Below are 19,970 nucleotides of genomic sequence, written 5' to 3' on the forward strand. Positions count from 1 at the left end.
TAAAAATAACAATCAAAACTCCAAACAAATTAATATAATTTCTACATTACAATTTATAGCCAATTCAAGCACCTAACAATAAAATTTATATGATTAATCAGTTCATTAAATTACATTAAAGAAACATTTTCTTGTAACAAGCACATTTTCATAAATAAAACACAAAACTACCCCCACAACATCAAGTTCTTCAGACGTATAGGTAACTCAGAATATGAATACCAATAAATAGGTAACTAAGAATATGAATACCAATAAACTAACAGTATACGTTAAAGAAACAAGTTCAATATATAGCCATTATTTTTTTTAAAAAAAAGGTGTCTGAATTCTTTTAAACAAATTGTTCATAGTTTGTTAATCATAATACTGTTTGTTGCAAAACCGAGCTATCTCTTGTTACCGGTTCTTAATGTTCTCCGTATATTTCTTCATCATTTTTTCGTTTAGTTATGGAAGTCATTCTCATTTTCTAGTCACTTCTGTTTACTTACATGGCAACGGAGCAACCTATCTTCCGGATAATGTGTCCGTGCCAGCAATCATAGCGTTCGGAGACTCCTTACTGGATCCTGGGAACAATAACCGTCTCATGACTTTTACCAAAGCTAACTTTCCCCCATACGGAAAGGATTTCGTCGGCGGAAAACCGACGGGAAGATTCACCAATGGGAAAACACTAGGCGATTTTTTGGGTACCTATTCTTTCGCTTGCTCTCTTTTGGTTCATGTTATTACTCTAATGTTCATAAACGTAGAATACAAGATAAATGTTGTGTTTTGCAGATTATACCAAACCTTATATTAAACAGAATACAAGAAGGTTATTGTAATGTTTACTTAGAAATTAATTTGATCGACTTACTTGACATAATAGTGAAAGCACTCACTATTTCATCATATTTACCTTTACATGAAGGCATTTTTTTTTCAACTTACCACCTTATCGAATGTTAATTTTCTAAGTTTTTATAAATAAGAAAATCATGTACATATATCCTAAACTTTTTGCCAAAATAATACACGGAAACTGTCTAAAGGAAAACACATAGTTAACTCATATCAAGTATCTAACATCACTTATACAATAACATATAAATATATGATACCTAATTAAAAACCAAATCCAATTCCAAAACTTCCTATGCATTTTTTTTTTTTTTTGGTTATGAGAGAAACATTTAAGCTTTTCTCTGTTGCAGAACCACTAGGACGTTACCACACACATTTCACATGATTATCTTAATATATAGCTCAAGTAGTTTCCTTAAGCAACAGAGAACTATTTAAATAGAACACGCAAATGCCAATAAGGCAGTGGTGGAATGGTTGGGGGGAAGACTTGGTGCTCCTTGTGACCCAGGTTCGACTCCCACGCTCCCCATCATTTTCTGCGGCATTCAGGTGAAGGGCGAATACGGGTGGCGCCAGTTCGTCTTGGATGAGGGGCGACGTTTTACCGATTATCCCACTGTCGTGCCTTCGAGCGGGTGGAGGTCGGGTTTCCGCGCATCTGGGAGAGCCAAGGGCTGGCGGTGGTCGAGTAGTCGACATTAACCACAGCGCCCGGTGTCACGATGGCTGGCACGTCGTTCCTTACCGTTAAAAAAATAGAACACGCAAATAGGCTCTGAGATGTCTTCCAAAAGTAGTATTTCCAACCACTAGCATCTGGGTTACAAAATATCAACATTATAAAAAAGCATATACTCAAATAACAATAACATAAGTAAAACTAAAAGATATACGTTGATACACTGAGAAGGGATCAGATATACAAAAAGACGGGTATATCTTTGTTATTTCATGTTAACAAATAGTGTCATACTACACGCTTAGTTATTTCGTTTTAACAAAAAATAATAATAACAAATTTGTCATGTATAAAATTCAAATCAAAAGGCCGGTATAAATTACGTTAGAAGAACACACTAATCTATATCTATACTATCATATAAAAGATTTGAGGATGATACAATTGTCACGCATAGTATTCATTTTGATACCTAAGGTAAAGTGCTATATGCAATAGTTCATAACTTGTCCTTACTTTTTTTCTAATTAAGACCTCATTTAATACATTTCTCCTAATCAGTGGTGGACCCAGGATTTTTTCCAATGGGGTGCACTTTTTTCAGTGTTCAGATTTTTTCACAAACAAACGCTAAAATTTTCGAGTTGTCGTCGTTTGGGACGGGTCGAGGCGATAAACATAATAAAATACAATACCATAATTATATAATCATTACTAATTAGAAAACACATAATAAAAATACGATGTAATTCGAAACGGAAAAAAAATCATTACAATTCAAAGCATACAAGAATTCATAGTTTGTAATGCCTTAAACAATCAAACAATTATGAAAATTGATGTTTTGAAACTAAAATAAAATAATAGTTCTTAGTTACCTTACCTGTGCTCTGTGGAGAGGAGCAGAAGCACGGCAGAGAGGCGGAGGACGGCAGCAGACGAGCAAAGGGGCAGAGGGTCGCTGAATTCTGGAAGAAGGGAGTCGCTGAATTCTAGAAGAAGAAGGTAGTGTGTGTGTTTGTGGGTTCTATTTTTTTATTTTTCTTGCCTTTGTATGTTAAAAAAAAAAACCCTAGTTTAAAAATAGAAGTAAAAACAAAACAAAAAAACGGGTTCACTATGGATCGAACCCGGGTCCTTTCGCTTGTAAACACGAGGACTCACCACTGCACTAAGCTCATAATTTTTTTATTGGTGTCCAACTAATTTATTTTATGGGGTCCATAGAAAATTTAATATATTGGTTCTAGTATCTTTTTAAAAAACATTGGAGTCCGGGGACCCCGACCCGTTTAATGTGGTTCCGCCCCTGCTCCTATTTAAGACGCCATTTAATAATAATCTGTTTATTTTCTTTACAAGTTCAAATGTGATATTTACAATTTTTTTTATATATGTAATCATTTTTAACACATTGCTTATTTATAGAAAATTTAAAAAGTTTAAACATTTTGATCCATTGGCACACATGTTTCGGTATCTATTAGAGTTTTATTTTATGTTTTTAAAAGTTATTCATCTATAAGAGTTTTTTTTATGTTTTTAAAAGTTATTCATGCCACTTAACCTGACCTGAGTTGGTGTTGGTTATGGATCAAAACCGAACCAAATCACACCTCGTAAATCCCTAAAATCACCGATCTAAATGTTATATTCTCCGTCATATTATGCAAGCATCCACTAATATATTCAATGATGAAAATTATTTATCATACAGATCTTTAATCTTTTTGGCACCATATAGCATTCACATATCATCCCCATTTCCAATCTCATTCATAAATTTGGAAGGAAATGAAAAAAAAATTACACATAAAACACAAACACCTCTTCTTCCTACTCCCCATTCCATCTATACTGTTGGTGCATATTTCGTATGTCCGCCACTGTGCGAATAGGCTAGATAGAGCGTGTATTGAATATTGTATAGTTTAGTGTGAAAATAGACAAGATTTTGTAATGAAAATGTACATTCGTACGGATAGAGTCCATCCGTGTGAATGGACATATCAGTTGGTCCGTAGAAGTCCATTCGTACGAATGGACCTGATCCGTCCCTAGATGGTGCATCCGTGATTAAAGTCCATTCGCATATGTTGATCCTTGCGAATGGACAATGCTTATAAATAGGGATGAGGTCTTTTCATTTGGACAAGCTTTGGTTTCCAGAGGGGAGATGATGTCCAATTGGTTTTGCGGGTATGCAACTTCAAGTCACTGAATAGAAACCAGTTTAAATTAACATGTTCCGTATTGATTCTTCTTCTACTCCTACCTTATTAATAATATTCTACCGAACCGGTTATCTCGGGGCCAAAACTCCGTCAAACCTGCCGGATTCTAGAATCCCAATTCGTATCAGAGCTACGGTACCGATTCAATCGATCTAACAGTTGATTGAATCACCTACGCTCATAAATTTTGGATTTTTTTTGGAGGTTTTGACGTTAAAGATCAAATTGAAGGTCAATTCATAGATGGAATTTGAATTTGAAGACATCATTAGATTCGTGATTGATTTTCGCACAATCCTGTGAAGTTTCATCTTGAAATTCGCAAAAATAAATATTTTGGATCGAAAAATGTGATTGGGAATGTTCTTGAGAAGTCAGACATTTTCGAGCGGATGTGCAGGTTTGTACGGATGTGGTTATGTAAAATCTTACGAATGTGGATGTGTACATTCGCACGGATTGGCCTCTTGATTCGTACGAATCAACATTCTTGATTCGCACGGATCGGGAATTCGGGTTTAAATGTCAATTCGTTCCAAAATCAGTTCATTCGCACGGATGGACCTACTCCATTGATCGCAATGACGAGATGAATCTCCAGAAAAAAATTTGGTGATTGAAAATTGTTTCGCATTTTTAACGACCAAGCTGGGTTGTTCGGGGACATCGTCTGGCTCTTAATAGAACAGATATGATGATGCGATCACAAATTATGGAAATTAGTAGGGGTAGTCATGTACTGGTGCAGAATGACTATCATCTGGGTTATCTCACTACTAATGGGCCGTAAAGTAAAATACGCAATGATGAAAAACTGACGTTTGGGGGAAAAACTGTCATATTCTCGGTATAGTCAGTTTTTCAAAGATAAGAGAAGAACTGAATTGCTCAATTTGAGTGGGAATTCAGTGATAAGACATCAGAATTTGAAAAAATGAGGGGGAATACAAATTTCATATTGAAATTCCGACATTTATGAAATTCGTGACGATGCAACTGTATTCTAGTGGTTCCAACTTTAGATTCTCTAGGGATGCATAGGATCTGGATTCGTGAATTCGTGATCATTGGAAGTTTAGACTCTATAGATCAGGCTCAGATTGACGTCTTAGGGTTTGAGTCTCGGGTCTTCATCAAGCCGGTTAGCAGGATTAACATCATGAGATGCATCTGTATTGTGGATACTTATAAGATATCACAGACGTGTGATGGTCTAAAGTGTCAGAATGGTTAATGTTAGAGCAGATGAATTGTTTTTCGTACTAACCGTCGGGGAATGATGATGTTTGTTGATTAAGTTGCTGCCAGAACTAGCGGAGAAGACTATACATCTGTTATCGTGACTGAAGAGAAAGAATGTGAATTTGATCGTGGATAAATGTTTCTGAGATCTGAATATGTTACTAGATGATGTGTTATCCGATGAAGATTTGTTGATTGTGGAGAATACCGTTTATACGGATCTATCATTCAGGAAGGTGCTTAAAGGTGATCATAGAAAACGGGAGTTCAGATTTTCATGGGTATTCATAAACTTGAAGGTTAGTGATGTAGTGTTCGAAGTTTCTATTAATTGCCGGTTGGGTTTTTGAACATTAAAAAGATCAAGCCGGCGGAATGCGTGATCGATGGGGCTAAAATGGTAAATCAAAAACCAAACACGGATGTGGTTAAAGCCGAAACGGAGAAGCTGCATTGATAAGTTTCAATTTGGTGATTATTCGTGAAGATTGCAGTTTAGCAAATCAGAGGAGGAGTCGTGAATTGTGCAAACAAAGACCTGTAGATTCATTTCAGAGGAAATTTGTGCATAACAAAGATAGTGCAAACCCGAATCATCAATCAAGGGGGAATTTATTGAAGATTTTGAAATGCCTAATTGAAGTTGCAGAATATTCAAAACACGGATCTAAGTTTTCAAAGACATGATTTGTCACACTCCAACCGATGGCGGAATCATCGGGGCGCGACACTGAGCGAAACAGATTGTCCAGAAGTTTCCACAACAACTATTATTACAAATTCAGTTAAATGATACGTCCCATACCGTATCCCAAACAAATAAACAAGTTATCATAGAAAGCAACTAGGCAAATAATTCCGTTCCGACAACTCAGATTCAATTATTATTACAGACAATTGTTTATTATTTCTAGACTCCCTAGCCTCGATTTCATCACCACGCGCCTAAGCATCCTAGCAACTTAAGCACCTGTCACATACGTTAAAATAAAGTCAATACATAAAATGTAAAGGTGAGCACACAAGTTTGATAATAGCATATAGAGTTCGAATAGTTTACGCATAACCAAGCACGTACATAGAGGAAAACGATGCATGTAAATTATCGACATGGGACCATCGATACCAACGACTGCGGGTTGACCGTCCGGGACGGTTCGCAATACATGATTACCACCGTAATCCATGCAAGTAATTGTCCTTAACAACCCCCGTGCAAACGGGTGCTGAGTCCAAACTATAGTACTATGTTGCTAAGGCAGGTAGATAGCACTCCACATGTAAACATAATAAACAGCATTCATTTAGTCAAGTAGCACATGCAAATGGTTAGCGTTCAAATAGTTTGTGTTTGATTGTGGTTTGATATGTAACGTATGTAACACCCAAAAGTGCTAAAAGCAAAAAGGGATCGAGTATACTCACAGTGATTGATTGTGGATTGAAGGGAGCGCTGAGAGTAAGATTAGCCTGAATAGTTCGATAGCATAACGATAAGTAACGCGGAAAAGTAAACAAGTGTGAATGGATCGAATGGGCTGGTCGATCGAACGACAGGTTCGATCGAACGGGCTGTTCGGTCGGCTGGTATGTCCGGTTGGACAGTCCTGTTCGATCGGCCGGTAGGCTCGATCGGCTGGGCCATTCGAGTGGATTGTTTCTTCCTCTGGTGTGTTTGTGTTTGAGGATTTGAGCTTTTGAAGTTTTCGTTGCAGCATTTGAGAATACTGAAGTGTTCCTACCTTTCAGGTCGATCGATCGAACAGTTCGTTCGATCGGCTAGCTCACTCGATCGGCTAGGAACTTCAGAATTAATCCTCAACTGAATGTCACTCGATCGAACAGTCTGTTCGATCGGCTGGCATTCCCTACTACGAACGATTTGTGAAAACGATTAAGTGTTGAAGAGTAGTATCTCATGTTCCGAAGAGTAATGTTTACCAAACGCAGTTCGATCGAACATCTCTTCCTCAATACTATGCTTCCTGAAATTTTAAAAGTGTGGGACCATGTGCTAGTCGTTCGGCTGGCCCGGTCGATCGGCTGGTATGTCCGATCGGCTGGGCTGTTTGAACAGCCTGCCGTTCGGCCAGCATCTCTGACCTGGTCAGCCTTTCGTCTAACACTTGGCTATTTAATTGTTTGTCATTCTTTTAAGGTAACTTGACAATGAGTTGAACTATGATGCCCTCCGTTCCTACTCGCTTCTTTGCCTTGGACAGGAATCACCCAAGTCCGACCGATGAACGGTTCGGAACGTTGGTTTAGAGTTTAACCCAAAATCGGTGAACCTTGTATATAGAATCCGAATCTTGAACCTTTTAACTTGTTAGGATGATTAGTTAGCCGGTTCAAGCTCCGTTTCTAGCGGTTTGAAGACATTGAGTGTAAAAGAGTTGAGAGAAAGTTGGGATTCCTTCTTTCAATCCTTCACAACTTGTGGATGTTTAGATCTTTGATAGATCTTAACTTGTTTATGTGGAAATCGGTTAGATCTAAGCTATTCATGGTTGGATGAGGCCAAAGTTTGATGTTCTTCAAGAACACCATGATGACATCACCCAAGAACACTTAGATCTTGGTGATTTCACGGTTAGAATCCAAGTTTTGAAAGATAGAAAGGTGTAGAATCAAGTAATGATCAAGAACGTACAAGAGTTAGAGTGAAAACTTACCGGGATTGAGAGAAATCTGAGAAAAGATGAAGAATAGGAGCTGGCCGGTCAGAACTTTCCAAAAGTGGAAATGAAGACAAGGACAGCCCTATTTATAGGCTTCCAAAAGAGGAAAGTGGCAGCCGATCGGCCAGGAGCTCCGATCGAGTAGGCTACTCGATCGGCTAGCAAGATGCTAGCCGATCGGCTGGCCTGTTCGATCAGGGTGCTTCCTGTTCGATCCGCGACCCACTTCGAGTATTTCGCGACGATTTTCGATGTTTCGATTTCGATGGACGATGATACGAATACGATAGAGTTCCTAATCAAATTACTTTCAGTCCCAATCACTATATCTAACATACAATCTTCTATAAGTCACGTTTCGATGTCGGTTTCGATTGTGTTCGATTGCTTTTCGAGTTTCAATTTGATTTTCGATTGATTCACTTGAATACCACACCAAACATATAAGTAAACACGCACAAGTAACACATAAGGCACACACACACGTATAGCAATACCACAATTTGCATAATTCGAGTCTCGAGTTCGATGATTGTTAGATTGGTTTGATTACTGATTAGTTAACTTTATCGCATTGTTACTTCCTACCATTCACAGTCGTAGATCGGTTCGCGTTAACACATTCGATTACTTCGATTCTTGCTGATTACAACACTTACTCCACATAATACAATTAAAACATAAAATAGACTATCTACAGTCAAAGAAAGTCAAAGTTGACTTTGACTTTGACTTTGACATTCGAAAACACGGGGTGTTACATGATTCGACAGTGACGGCCAAGGGGGAATCTGTTGGTGCATATTTCGTATGTCTGCCACTGTGCGAATAGGCTAGATAGAGCGTGTGTTGAATATTGTATTATTTATTGTGAAAATGGACAAGGTTTTTTTTTAATGAAAATGTACATTCGTACGGATGGAGTCCATCCCTGCAAATTGACATATCAGTTGGTCCGTAGAAGTCCATTCGTACGAATGGACCTGATCCGTCCCTAGATAGTGCATCCGTGATTAAAGTCTATTCACATATGTTGATCCTTGTGAATGGATAATGCCTATAAATAGGGATGAAGTCTCTTCATTTGGACAAGCTTTGGTTCCCAGAGGGGAGATGTCCAATTGGTTTCGCGGGTATGTAACTTCAAGTCATTGAATAGAAACCAGTTTAAATTAACCTGTTCGGTGTTGATTCTTCTTCTACTCCTTTCTTATCAATAATATTCTACCGAACCGGTTATCTCGGAGCCAAAACTCCTTCAAACCTGCCAGATCCTGGAATCTCACATACCTGTCATATTTTCATGAGAAATAAACTAATCACCTAAATTTGTTTCTCATTATTTATCCTTCACATCATTTTTTATAATTTTATGGGTGCATCTCACTGAAAGAAAAAGAATAATAATAAGAAGTAAAATTATTATTTAATTAAATAAGGATAAATTTAGATAATGGAATGTAATTATATTATATTATACTACATCTTAAAGGACAAAGTCGGTGCATATACTGAAATTACAATATTGTCCTTCTGTCTGAAATTACAGTTTTGCCCTGTGTTTCAGTTTTAATTTCCTTTTACGTTTCTGTTCCCGAGTTAACTTAACGAGGGATAAGAAAAGAAAGCAAAAATGAGAAAGGAAAGGATGAGAAAGGAAAAAAAAAGATGTCTTTCCCACCGTTTCCTCCCAAATCGGAAGGAAAGAAAAATTAAAGAATTTAGCCTAGTTTTCCTGTATTTTCCTTTCTTTTCCTTCCTTAAATGAAACTCGGGAACACGACATGTTTTATTTTTCTTTCTTTTCCTTCCTTAAATGAAACTCTGGAACACAAAATATTTTTACTTTCTTTTTGTTTCCTTTCCTTTCCTTCCGTTAGTAAACTCTGGAACACAGTGTTAGGGTGCAAGGAAGCAGCGCATGGATGAGCCAACCTTGGCGGCACGACTAGAGTTTCGTCGTGAGCCCCTACAGCAGCAACCGTGACGATTGTTCTACAAGCTTGAAGGGCGTTGGCGACCAGAGTATGAGTAAAAATGACGGACAAACCAAAGTGCTGATCGGAGACAAACTGTTGACCGATGGAACTCAGATCCGTACTTTGTTGAATAAAACTGGTCCGATGAGAACTTTGGCAGCAGTTAAAGCTGCATGAAACTCTTCCATTGAATCGTATTAACATTCATATGTTTCCAATGACTTCTGAGAGTGCACATGTGGTCATGAAGGAGAGATGGTCTTCATGGGCGGCCACGCCGTCGACGGTGGCGAGTTCATGTCGTCGCCGACCTCCTCCCCCACCTCACAAAAATGCACCGCTTGCGGCTGCCATCGGAATTTCCACCGCCGTGAGCCGAAAGAGTCACTTTTCCCCTCCCCCACCACCACCACCACCCACCCACCCACCACCCACCCCTCCAACACGTCATCTAGTACCAACCCCACCACCGCCACCAATGGTCTTCGCCAGTTGCATATATAACTTTTTTGAAATGCAGGTGAGGAATGTTTATGGCGTAGATGGTTGTGAAAATGTAGATGAAGAGAATGAGTTTGTGTTTTGGTTTGATTTTGGGTAAAAAAAAAAGATGAGGGAGGTTGTCACAATTTCTATAAATTGGAATAACTCATTGGAATTTAATCCATTTTGAAGTCAACCTCCAAACGTGGATGGATGTTGACCACATATTGTTTAAGGTTTTATTCATAAAAAAAATATAAAACATTGACTATTTCAGAAATAAAATCAAGGTTTTCATCACTACACATTTTTAACATTCTTTGATGATTAATTCAAAATATTATTGATAATTTTCGTATTATATCAACAGTTAAATTCAACATCTTGATGACGTTATAACCTTAAATTTTGATGTAATATTAAATGCATTAACAATAACATTAATAACTTGATACTTTCTTTTGTTTAAATTACTCGATTTTACACGGTAACGTGCGACAAATTATTATATTTTTTTTATCTGTGTCTAACCACGTTTTTGCGACTTTACACCGTAACGTGCGACACATTGTTATACTTTTTTATCACACCTAACCACGTTAGTTTCTACATTAGTTTTACGACTTCACATCACTATCTAAATTACTTTTAGGACTTTAAACCACAACGTTGGAGACATCCTTTTTTTTTTATCTATTTCTAACGATGTTAATGTCATGAACGTAACGTGTGTAACAATATAAAAAAAAGGTAACATGTACGCACCACATGTTAATGTCACTATCGTTGCGCGTGTAATGATATTCATAAACACGACGTTGCCGCTGCAACGCGCGACAGGGCAAATTACTAGTTGATTCTTAAAAGCTAAGAAAGAAATTTCAAAATATAATTTTAAGTTAAATTATATGGTTAAAAATAGGAGATGAGATGTGAAAGCTCTCGTTGACACAAGTCACGTGACTCCATCTTTAGCCATAAAAATAGGGTACTACTTTCTACACCCCTCCTATTTACTTTTTTCACCCCCCTCCTCTCACATACTTACAGGTGGGGCCTGCGTGGGACCGACAGTTTTCCTCTCACAAAGGGGGGTGTAATCAGGAAGAGGGGGGGTGCGTATAGAATGAGCCTAAAAATATCTATACTTTCAACAACTCTTTGCTATATTTTTACAACAAATAATATCTATTAATAAAATAATAACTATCTTTAATATAATATATTTAACGAAATAAATATTCATATATTTATTAAAGAATAGTAAGATAAAAGAAAAGAAAACAGGGGCTATGAGGTGTGGGGGTCATGTATTGGAACATTATTTTCAGATATGATCATTAATTAAATGGTACACCATCCCCTTCTTTAATTGATGGTGGTTCCCATGGATTAAACCACGATTACCACGACCCTCCCATTTGATAATTTTAAGACAAAAATAAATTAAAAAAATAAAATGGATAATGGTTTGGGTCATGACCACACCCTTAGGGTAGTGGTTTTGAATGATTGATTAAAGATAGATGACATGATGCCTATGTGAAGGGGCATGGTGGTCATCAGGGTCATGACCACACCTTATAGCCTAAGAAATTTTATTAAAAGAGCCTCTAAAATGCGGTGATTTGTCACCTATTTGGATTCGTTTTGTCACACCCCCAAAATCCACCCGTGGAGTATCACCGCTTGGGAGCGTGACTGACCAGGATCAAGCCACCAATCATACAGAACAATACATATAATAAGAGTAATTGTCATTTAAACCAAACCAATTCCATATGAAAGGTGTTCCACATCATAATAAAGTTATCTTTGTTTAGCGGAAGCGTATAAATAAAACCCATCGTAAACAAGTATTAAATATCAAAAGTGTTTAACACGATAGTCACGATCCAAGCCCACAACGACCTGCTCCTCCCTGTGCAAGCTCCATATACCTAACGACCTGCAAGGCATGTAACAGAGGATCAACAACTAGTTGAGCGAGTTCACAGAAAGAAAATGCGTAATAGTAAATTCGTTTGTAACAGGTGGCTCTACTGGGCCGTTAGTACGTTCTATTGGTGGGGGCTTCCCATGTTGTATAACCACTAGACTACTCGTAACCATATGTGTTCTTCACAATCCGAGAACAGTATTAAGTATAAGTTCACGTAGGTCTTACGTGGGTATCCTTCACATCCGAGGATAGTAATTAAGTATAAGTATCCTTCACAACCGAGGATAGTATTACATATAAGTATCCTTCACAATCGAGTATAGTAGTATGCATAAGTATCCTTCACAACCGAGGATAGTAGTATGTATGAGTATCCTTCACAACCGAGGATAGTAGTAAGTATATGTGTATGTAGATTGTACGTATGTGTCCTGCACCACCGAGGACAATGGTAGGGTAGTCTAGTAATAGTGTCAGTACGAATCTATTCAACCTTATTCCTTTAATACCCATTCCCAAGCCCCGGGAATCCCATGCCTTAGTAAGGGTGTGAACTCACCTTGGTTTGCTCGGTATGCTTAATTATGTGCTAGCAATTATTCAATCAAATCCTATAGTAAGCACGTATACTTGATCAGTTCATGTTCGTAAGGTTTCATATGCAATTAATACCACAGAGTATGTTCGACAATCGATATCATGCATCATACGTCAGTTAATCACATTAGTACGATCTCTGTTTCTCATCAAGGCTTTCTCAAATTAATCTAACAATAATATCCGCTCATAGCTGGATTAATACACTTTGCATAGTTCACATGCGCATCAGAGTTAATCAGGACAGTATTACAGTTAATTCACGCAACGCGGTTATCATACGGAGTCAATCACATTTAACATATCATATTTAACAGTGTTCGTGGCTTAGCAAAGTAACCTTCACATCTTAACCGATTCAACACGTTATAGCATACATTCATAGTTTCAATTTATCATCACACAAAGTCTTGCCCTATCTAAAACTCAGACAAGAAGTGGGGGGGGGGGGTTTCCCCTGTTTAAAAGTCGGATAGCATAAGGGGGTTTCAAAACTTGTACAACATAACTTACACATGAGAATTTCGGACCACAAGGGTGTTTAAAAGTCGGGTAGGGGTGTGGGGGTGTTAAAACTCGCACAAAGAGTTTCATCAAAGAAACTCGGACCACATTAATTTCATGAAGCTCGGACATATATCCTCCCCCTAAACTCGGACCAAGTAACTCAATAACCTCGGACCAAATAACTCAATAAACTCGGACCAAAGGTCCCCTTTGCACAACCTCGGACCCCTTTTCAATTGATTCAATTGTCGGACAAGTATTTGGGGTCCAATACTCGGACATCATAGATGATTACCCAAGGTCGGGCATTCACCACATATCACCAACCTCGGACCTATCCCCTTTCCTAACAAAGTCGGACTAGATAATTCTATCATTAAACTCGGACATACTTGATTAATTTAAACTCGGGACCATACTTAATGGATGAAACTCGGGCAGCACATAATCAATCAAAAGAGTTCGGACCAGAAATATGTAAAGGAAATTCGGACCTAATCATGCCCTCATTAAACTCAGACAAGAGCATCCAATAAAACTCTGACTAACAGCAACATACATACAGATGATCAAGTTCGACAGGATTATATCAGTTACGTTTCTTATATTCAAATAGTTACGTTTACATGAAATCAAACCCTAATTCACATTACAGAAATCATAGGCAGTCAATCGATGATTACAATAACTATCACAAAACAAACGATCCATCAAGCATACAATTAATCATCATCGTCATCACAGTAATTCCGAATCAAATCAATAATCACAGCCTATCTCATGAAGAACTAGGGTTTTAACATCAATCAATCAATCAACAATTAATCATGAACAATGATTAAACAATTACCTTGATTCGATTCTAGATGGATTGAAGGATCAAACTTTGATGCAAAAGACTTGTGAAATCAAGGATGATGATAAGATGGTTGTAGAGAGGATTAGGAGGTGAGAGTACGTGTTTTGATTCCTTGAGAATGATTAGTGAATGATTAGGGAAGGAGATTAGGGTTAAGTATTATTTATGTTTCACTAATGACTCTTTACACCCTCTATTGTTATATTTTACACAAGTACACCATCTCACAACAATTTCACAGTTTCATCACCAAGTTTATATATATGACAAATCTTTCATAATTAACAAACAACCATGTACAATCACACACTACGGTTTATTGCACCAAAGCGTATACAATTCCATAGCCAATTATTTGCACAATTAACAACTAAACAAAACAAGAACGTGCAATAAACGCGAATTAGAATCTTGGAAATTCGAGTTGTCACATTATCCTCAACTTAAAAGAAATTTCGTCCCGAAATTTGGTACGCACTCACTGAGGAAGCTAGGTAAGCTGTATTGTTCACTGGTTTTCCTGGGGTGTCACATCATCCCCCCGTTGATTTGGAATTTCGTCCCAAAATTCAGTAGTAGTAGCTTCAGCCTCAGTGGTGGTTGCATTGGTTTCGAATAATTGGGGGTACTTTTCTGTCATCTGGTCTTCGCGTTCCCAGGTGTACTCTGGGCCACGTTTGGAGTTCCAACGAACTCGAATAAGAGGGATTCTCTTGTGTTTGAGGACCTTAACATCCCGGTCCGTGATTTCAACTGGTTCCTCGACGAACTGCAACCGCTCGTCGATAGTGAGTTCCTTAAAAGGAATTATGAGGGTCTCATCTGACAGGCACTTCTTCAGATTCGACACGTGGAATACGTTGTGAACTGCACCGAGTTCAGCTGGTAGGTTTAGTCTGTAGGCTACTTGGCCTATTCTTTCAATGATTTCGAACGGTCCAACATACCGTGGATTGAGTTTGCCTCTTTTACCAAAACTAACCACACCCTTCCAGGGTGAAACTTTGAGTAAAACCCGGTCCCCGACCTGAAATTCCAATGGCTTCCTACGCTTATCTGCGTAGCTTTTCTGGCGATCGCGAGCTGCCGCCATGCGTTGTCGTATCTGTGCAATTCGTTCAGTAGCATCAACTACCATTTCTGGGCCTGTAATCTAACTATCCCCCACCTCTGCCCAACCGAGAGGTGACCGGCATTTACGTCCGTACAATGCCTCGAATGGAGCGGCTTGAATGCTGGTGTGGTAACTGTTATTGTACGAAAACACCACTAAAGGGAGGTGCTTTTCCCAGCTGCTGCCGAAATCGATAACACACGCCCGAAGCATGTCTTCTAGAGTTTGAATCGTGCGCTCAGACTGCCCATCCGTCTGAGGATGATACGCTGTGCTCATGTCTAATCGTGAGCCGAAAGATTTGTGCATCGCTTGCCATAGTTCTGACGTGAATCGTGCATCCCGATCCGAAATGATGGAGGTGGGCACCCCGTGCCTCGAAACAACTTCTTTAAGATAGATGTCTGCGAGAGTGGAGAACTTATCCGTTTCCTTTATAGCTAGAAAGTGTGCAGACTTGGTGAGTCGATCCACGATTACCCATATTGTATCGTTCCCACGCTGGGATCTAGGTAGGCCTGTAACGAACTCCATGAAAATTTCTTCCCATTTCCACTGTGGCATCCTGGGTTGCTGAAGTAGGCCTGAGGGTTTCTGGTACCCTGTCTTGACTCTCGCACAAGTCAAACATTTGCCGACGTAAGTTGCAATGTGGGCCTTCATGCTAGGCCACCAATATGTAGTTCTAAGGTCGTGGTACATTTTATCCGACCCTGGATGTACCAAGTAGCGAGACTTGCGTGCTTCATCCATCACAAGTTCTCGTAAACCGCCGTATAGTGGGACCCAAATACGCCCCGTTACGTAGTACGCACCGTCTTCCTTTTGTTCCATTCGTTGCCTTGAGCCGCGCAAGGCTTCAGCCTTAACGTTTTTCTGGTTTTAATGCTTCCACATGAGCATCACGTATCTGTGCAGGAAGACTGGACTGGATAGTAAGCTGTAGTGCTCGTACGCGCTTAGGTAGGGTGTCCTTTCGACTGAGGGCGTTGGCCACAACATTGGCCTTGCCTGGATGATACTTGATGGCGCATTCGTAGTCGTTCAGTAGTTCAACCCATCTCCGTTGACGCATGTTCAAATCCTTTTGCTTAAGAATATGCTCGAGACTCCTGTGATCGGTGTAAATCGTGCACCTGTTACCGTACAGGTAGTGCCGCCATATCTTAAGCGCGAAAACAACAGTTCCCAGCTCTAAATCGTGCGTCGTGTAGTTCCGTTCATGAATCTTGAGTTGCCGCGAAGCGTAAGCAATAACCTTATCCCGTTGCATCAATACGCAACCAAGCCCCTGTATCGATGCGTCGCAATAGACCACAAAATCGTCTGTGCCCTCTGGCAGTGAGAGAATAGGTGCACTGCAAAGCCTATCCTTTAAGTACTGAAAAGCGGTTTCCTGGGACTCTCCCCAACGGTAGGTGACACCTTTCTGTGTCAGTAGTGTAAGTGGTTGCGTGATCTTTGAGAAATCTTTGATAAACTGTCTGTAGTAACCCGCAAAACCCAAGAATTGGCGTATTTCTGTTGGTGTACGCGGTGCAGGCCAGTTCCTGATCGAATCTACCTTGGATGGATCGACATGGATCCCATCCTTGTTCACCACATGGCCTAAGAAGTGGACTTCACGAAGCCAGAAGTCGCATTTTGAAAACTTTGCATACAGTTGCTCCTTTCGAAGAAGTTCCAAGATAAGACGTAAGTGCTGCTCGTGTTCCTCCTGATTCTTGGAGTAGATCAGAATGTCGTCGATGAAAACTATGACGAACTTGTCTAGATAGGGTTTGCACACCCTGTTCATAAGATCCATGAATACTGCAGGCGCGTTCGTAAGCCCGAATGGCACGACAAGAAACTCGTAATGGCCGTAGCGAGTTCTGAATGCTGTCTTGGAGACGTCCTCATCCCGGACTCTCAGCTGATGGTAACCTGACCTCAAGTCTATCTTGGAGTAATAACACGACCCTTGCAACTGGTCGAATAAGTCGTCTATACGCGGAAGAGGATAACGGTTCTTCACCGTCACCTTATTCAGTTCACGGTAGTCGATGCACATTCTGAAAGTGCCATCCTTCTTTTTCACGAAAGGTACTGGAGCTCCCCAAGGCGAAGAGATAGGTCGGATAAATCCCTTATCCAAGATTTCTTGTAGCTGCGTCGATAGTTCTTCCGATTCTGTTGGAGCTAAGCGATACGGAGCTCGAGCTATGGGTGCTGCTCCTGGAGCGAGCTCGATTTGAAATTCGACCTGACGATGAGGCGGTAGGCCAGGTAAATCTTCAGGAAACACCTGAGGAAAGTCGCGTACAACTGGATGGTCTTCCAACTTCTTTTCTTTCGTTGACACGTCAGTAACGAGAGCCAAAATTGCGGTGTGACTCTTCCGTAAACATTTCTGAGCCTTCAAGAAAGAGGTGATGCCAACCACAGCACCACTCTTGTCGCTTTGAACTTCGAGAGATTCTCGACCGGAACGAGGAATGCGAACAATCTTTTCTTTGCATAGGATTTCTGCTTGATGTTGCTGCTGGCGATTCCGATTTGCAGGCCGTGGGCTCCTGAATCCTTAGCTTCATGGCCCATCTTGAGACACCTCTGGCAACGTCCCTCGTTGCACTAACCACCGTAGTGTCTGTTGCATTAGTTTCACATTGGGTGAATTCCCCGATATCCACCCTGCCCCTGACCACCAGAAGTTGGCTGACTCGGCTCTGGTGATCACTATTCTTGCGCTGCTGCTGTGCTTGAGACTGAACGGTAGCTGAACCCTTGCTGGAGTACCCATCCCATTTCCGTATGAGCTTCAATTTCTGACCCCGTCATTTTCAAATGGTAAGGCTCCACTTCTAACTTGTGGATGTCACCACGCATGCAGTATTCCCTTTTTAATGCATTCCTTGAATTCGTTCCAGGGGGTGGCGTTAGCAGCTGACAACCCTAGTATCTGTATTTGCGCGTCCCACCAGGTTAGCGCGATTCCTTCCGAAGTACCAGTGGCGTACTTGACCCTGCGGGCCTCAGGGCGTTCACACATGAAGTTCTTGAATGTGCCACTAAATGTGCTTGGACGACAGTCCATGAAGTTCTGGAATGTGCAGAGAGGTTGATGTGCGTTCTGACCCGTTGCGCGAGAAAGATAGGTTAAGATTAAGCGCGAGAGTTGGGTCACGAGAGTAGGATCTAACGTCCTAGGATAGGTTTGGAATAGCAGGTTATACCTCCTGCTAGTGCGGCTGCAAGCGCCGCAGCGACTTGTTCATTAATGAGAGCCGTCAACTGGGCTTGAGTCATGTCAACACGTCCAGACATGATCGAACAGTAAAGGTAGCATAAGTATGAATGGTTCGCGAGTAGTGCGATGACAGAAAAGTGTAGGCACATAGGTGTTCTCAAGCAGTATAAAGTAGTGAGCAAAGTAATGTAAGCATACTACGAGCAAAGTTCTATGCAATTCTAGCATGTAGGCAATAAACATAAACCTTATTACCTAGGATGTTGAGTCTTGCACGTGGAGAGAAGCGTCGTTGTGGATCGTTGAGAGCACTGTTCTGGTTATAGTCTGGTTTTAATAAAAACGTTTTCCCATATTAAAACCAAGTTCTCTATAACCAATGGCTCTGATACCGATCTGTCACACCCCCAAAATCCACCCGTGGAGTATCACCGCTTGGGAGCGTGACTGACCAGGATCAAGCCACCAATCATACAGAACAATACATATAATAAGAGTAATTGTCATTTAAACCAAACCAATTCCATATGAAAGGTGTTCCACATCATAATAAAGTTATCTTTGTTTAGCGGAAGCGTATAAATAAAACCCATCGTAAACAAGTATTAAATATCAAAAGTGTTTAACACGATAGTCACGATCCAAGCCCACAACGACCTGCTCCTCCCTGTGCAAGCTCCATATACCTAACGACCTGCAAGGCATGTAACAGAGGATCAACAACTAGTTGAGCGAGTTCACAGAAAGAAAATGCGTAATAGTAAATTCGTTTGTAACAGGTGGCTCTACTGGGCCGTTAGTACGTTCTATTGGTGGGGGCTTCCCATGTTGTATAACCACTAGACTACTCGTAACCATATGTGTTCTTCACAATCCGAGAACAGTATTAAGTATAAGTTCACGTAGGTCTTACGTGGGTATCCTTCACATCCGAGGATAGTAATTAAGTATAAGTATCCTTCACAACCGAGGATAGTAGTACGTATAAGTATCCTTCACAACCGAGGATAGTAGTATGCATAAGTATCCTTCACAACCGAGGATAGTAGTATGTTTGAGTATCCTTCACAACCGAGGATAGTAGTAAGTATATGTGTACGTAGATTGTACGTATGTGTCCTGCACCACCGAGGACAATGGTAGGGTAGTCTAGTAATAGTGTCAGTACGAATCTATTCAACCTTATTCCTTTAATACCCATTCCCAAGCCCCGGGAATCCCATGCCTTAGTAAGGGTGTGAACTCACCTTGGTTTGCTCGGTATGCTTAATTATGTGCTAGCAATTATTCAATCAAATCCTATAGTAAGCACGTATACTTGATCAGTTCATGTTCGTAAGGTTTCATATGCAATTAATACCACAGAGTATGTTCGACAATCGATATCATGCATCATACGTCAGTTAATCACATTAGTACGATCTCTGTTTCTCATCAAGGCTTTCTCAAATTAATCTAACAATAATATCCGCGCATAGCTGGATTAATACACTTTGCATAGTTCACATGCGCATCAGAGTTAATCAGGACAGTATTACAGTTAATTCACGCAACGCGGTTATCATACGG

General features: G+C 40.0%; 1 protein-coding gene across 1 annotated transcript in view; it reads left to right on the top strand.

Moving 5' to 3' along the window:
- Nucleotides 1-276: 276 nt before the first annotated feature.
- Nucleotides 277-19,970, top strand: part of LOC110942020 (GDSL esterase/lipase At5g42170) — a 31,326-nt gene continuing 11,632 nt past the window's right edge. The window contains exon 1 of the mRNA XM_022183713.2: nucleotides 277-695. Coding sequence (XP_022039405.1) covers nucleotides 413-695 — 283 coding nt within the window. The 5' untranslated portion in view covers nucleotides 277-412. The remainder of the gene's footprint in view (nucleotides 696-19,970) is intronic.

The sequence above is a fragment of the Helianthus annuus genome, chromosome 6, assembly GCF_002127325.2.
Source record: "Helianthus annuus cultivar XRQ/B chromosome 6, HanXRQr2.0-SUNRISE, whole genome shotgun sequence".
NCBI lineage: Eukaryota > Viridiplantae > Streptophyta > Magnoliopsida > Asterales > Asteraceae > Helianthus > Helianthus annuus.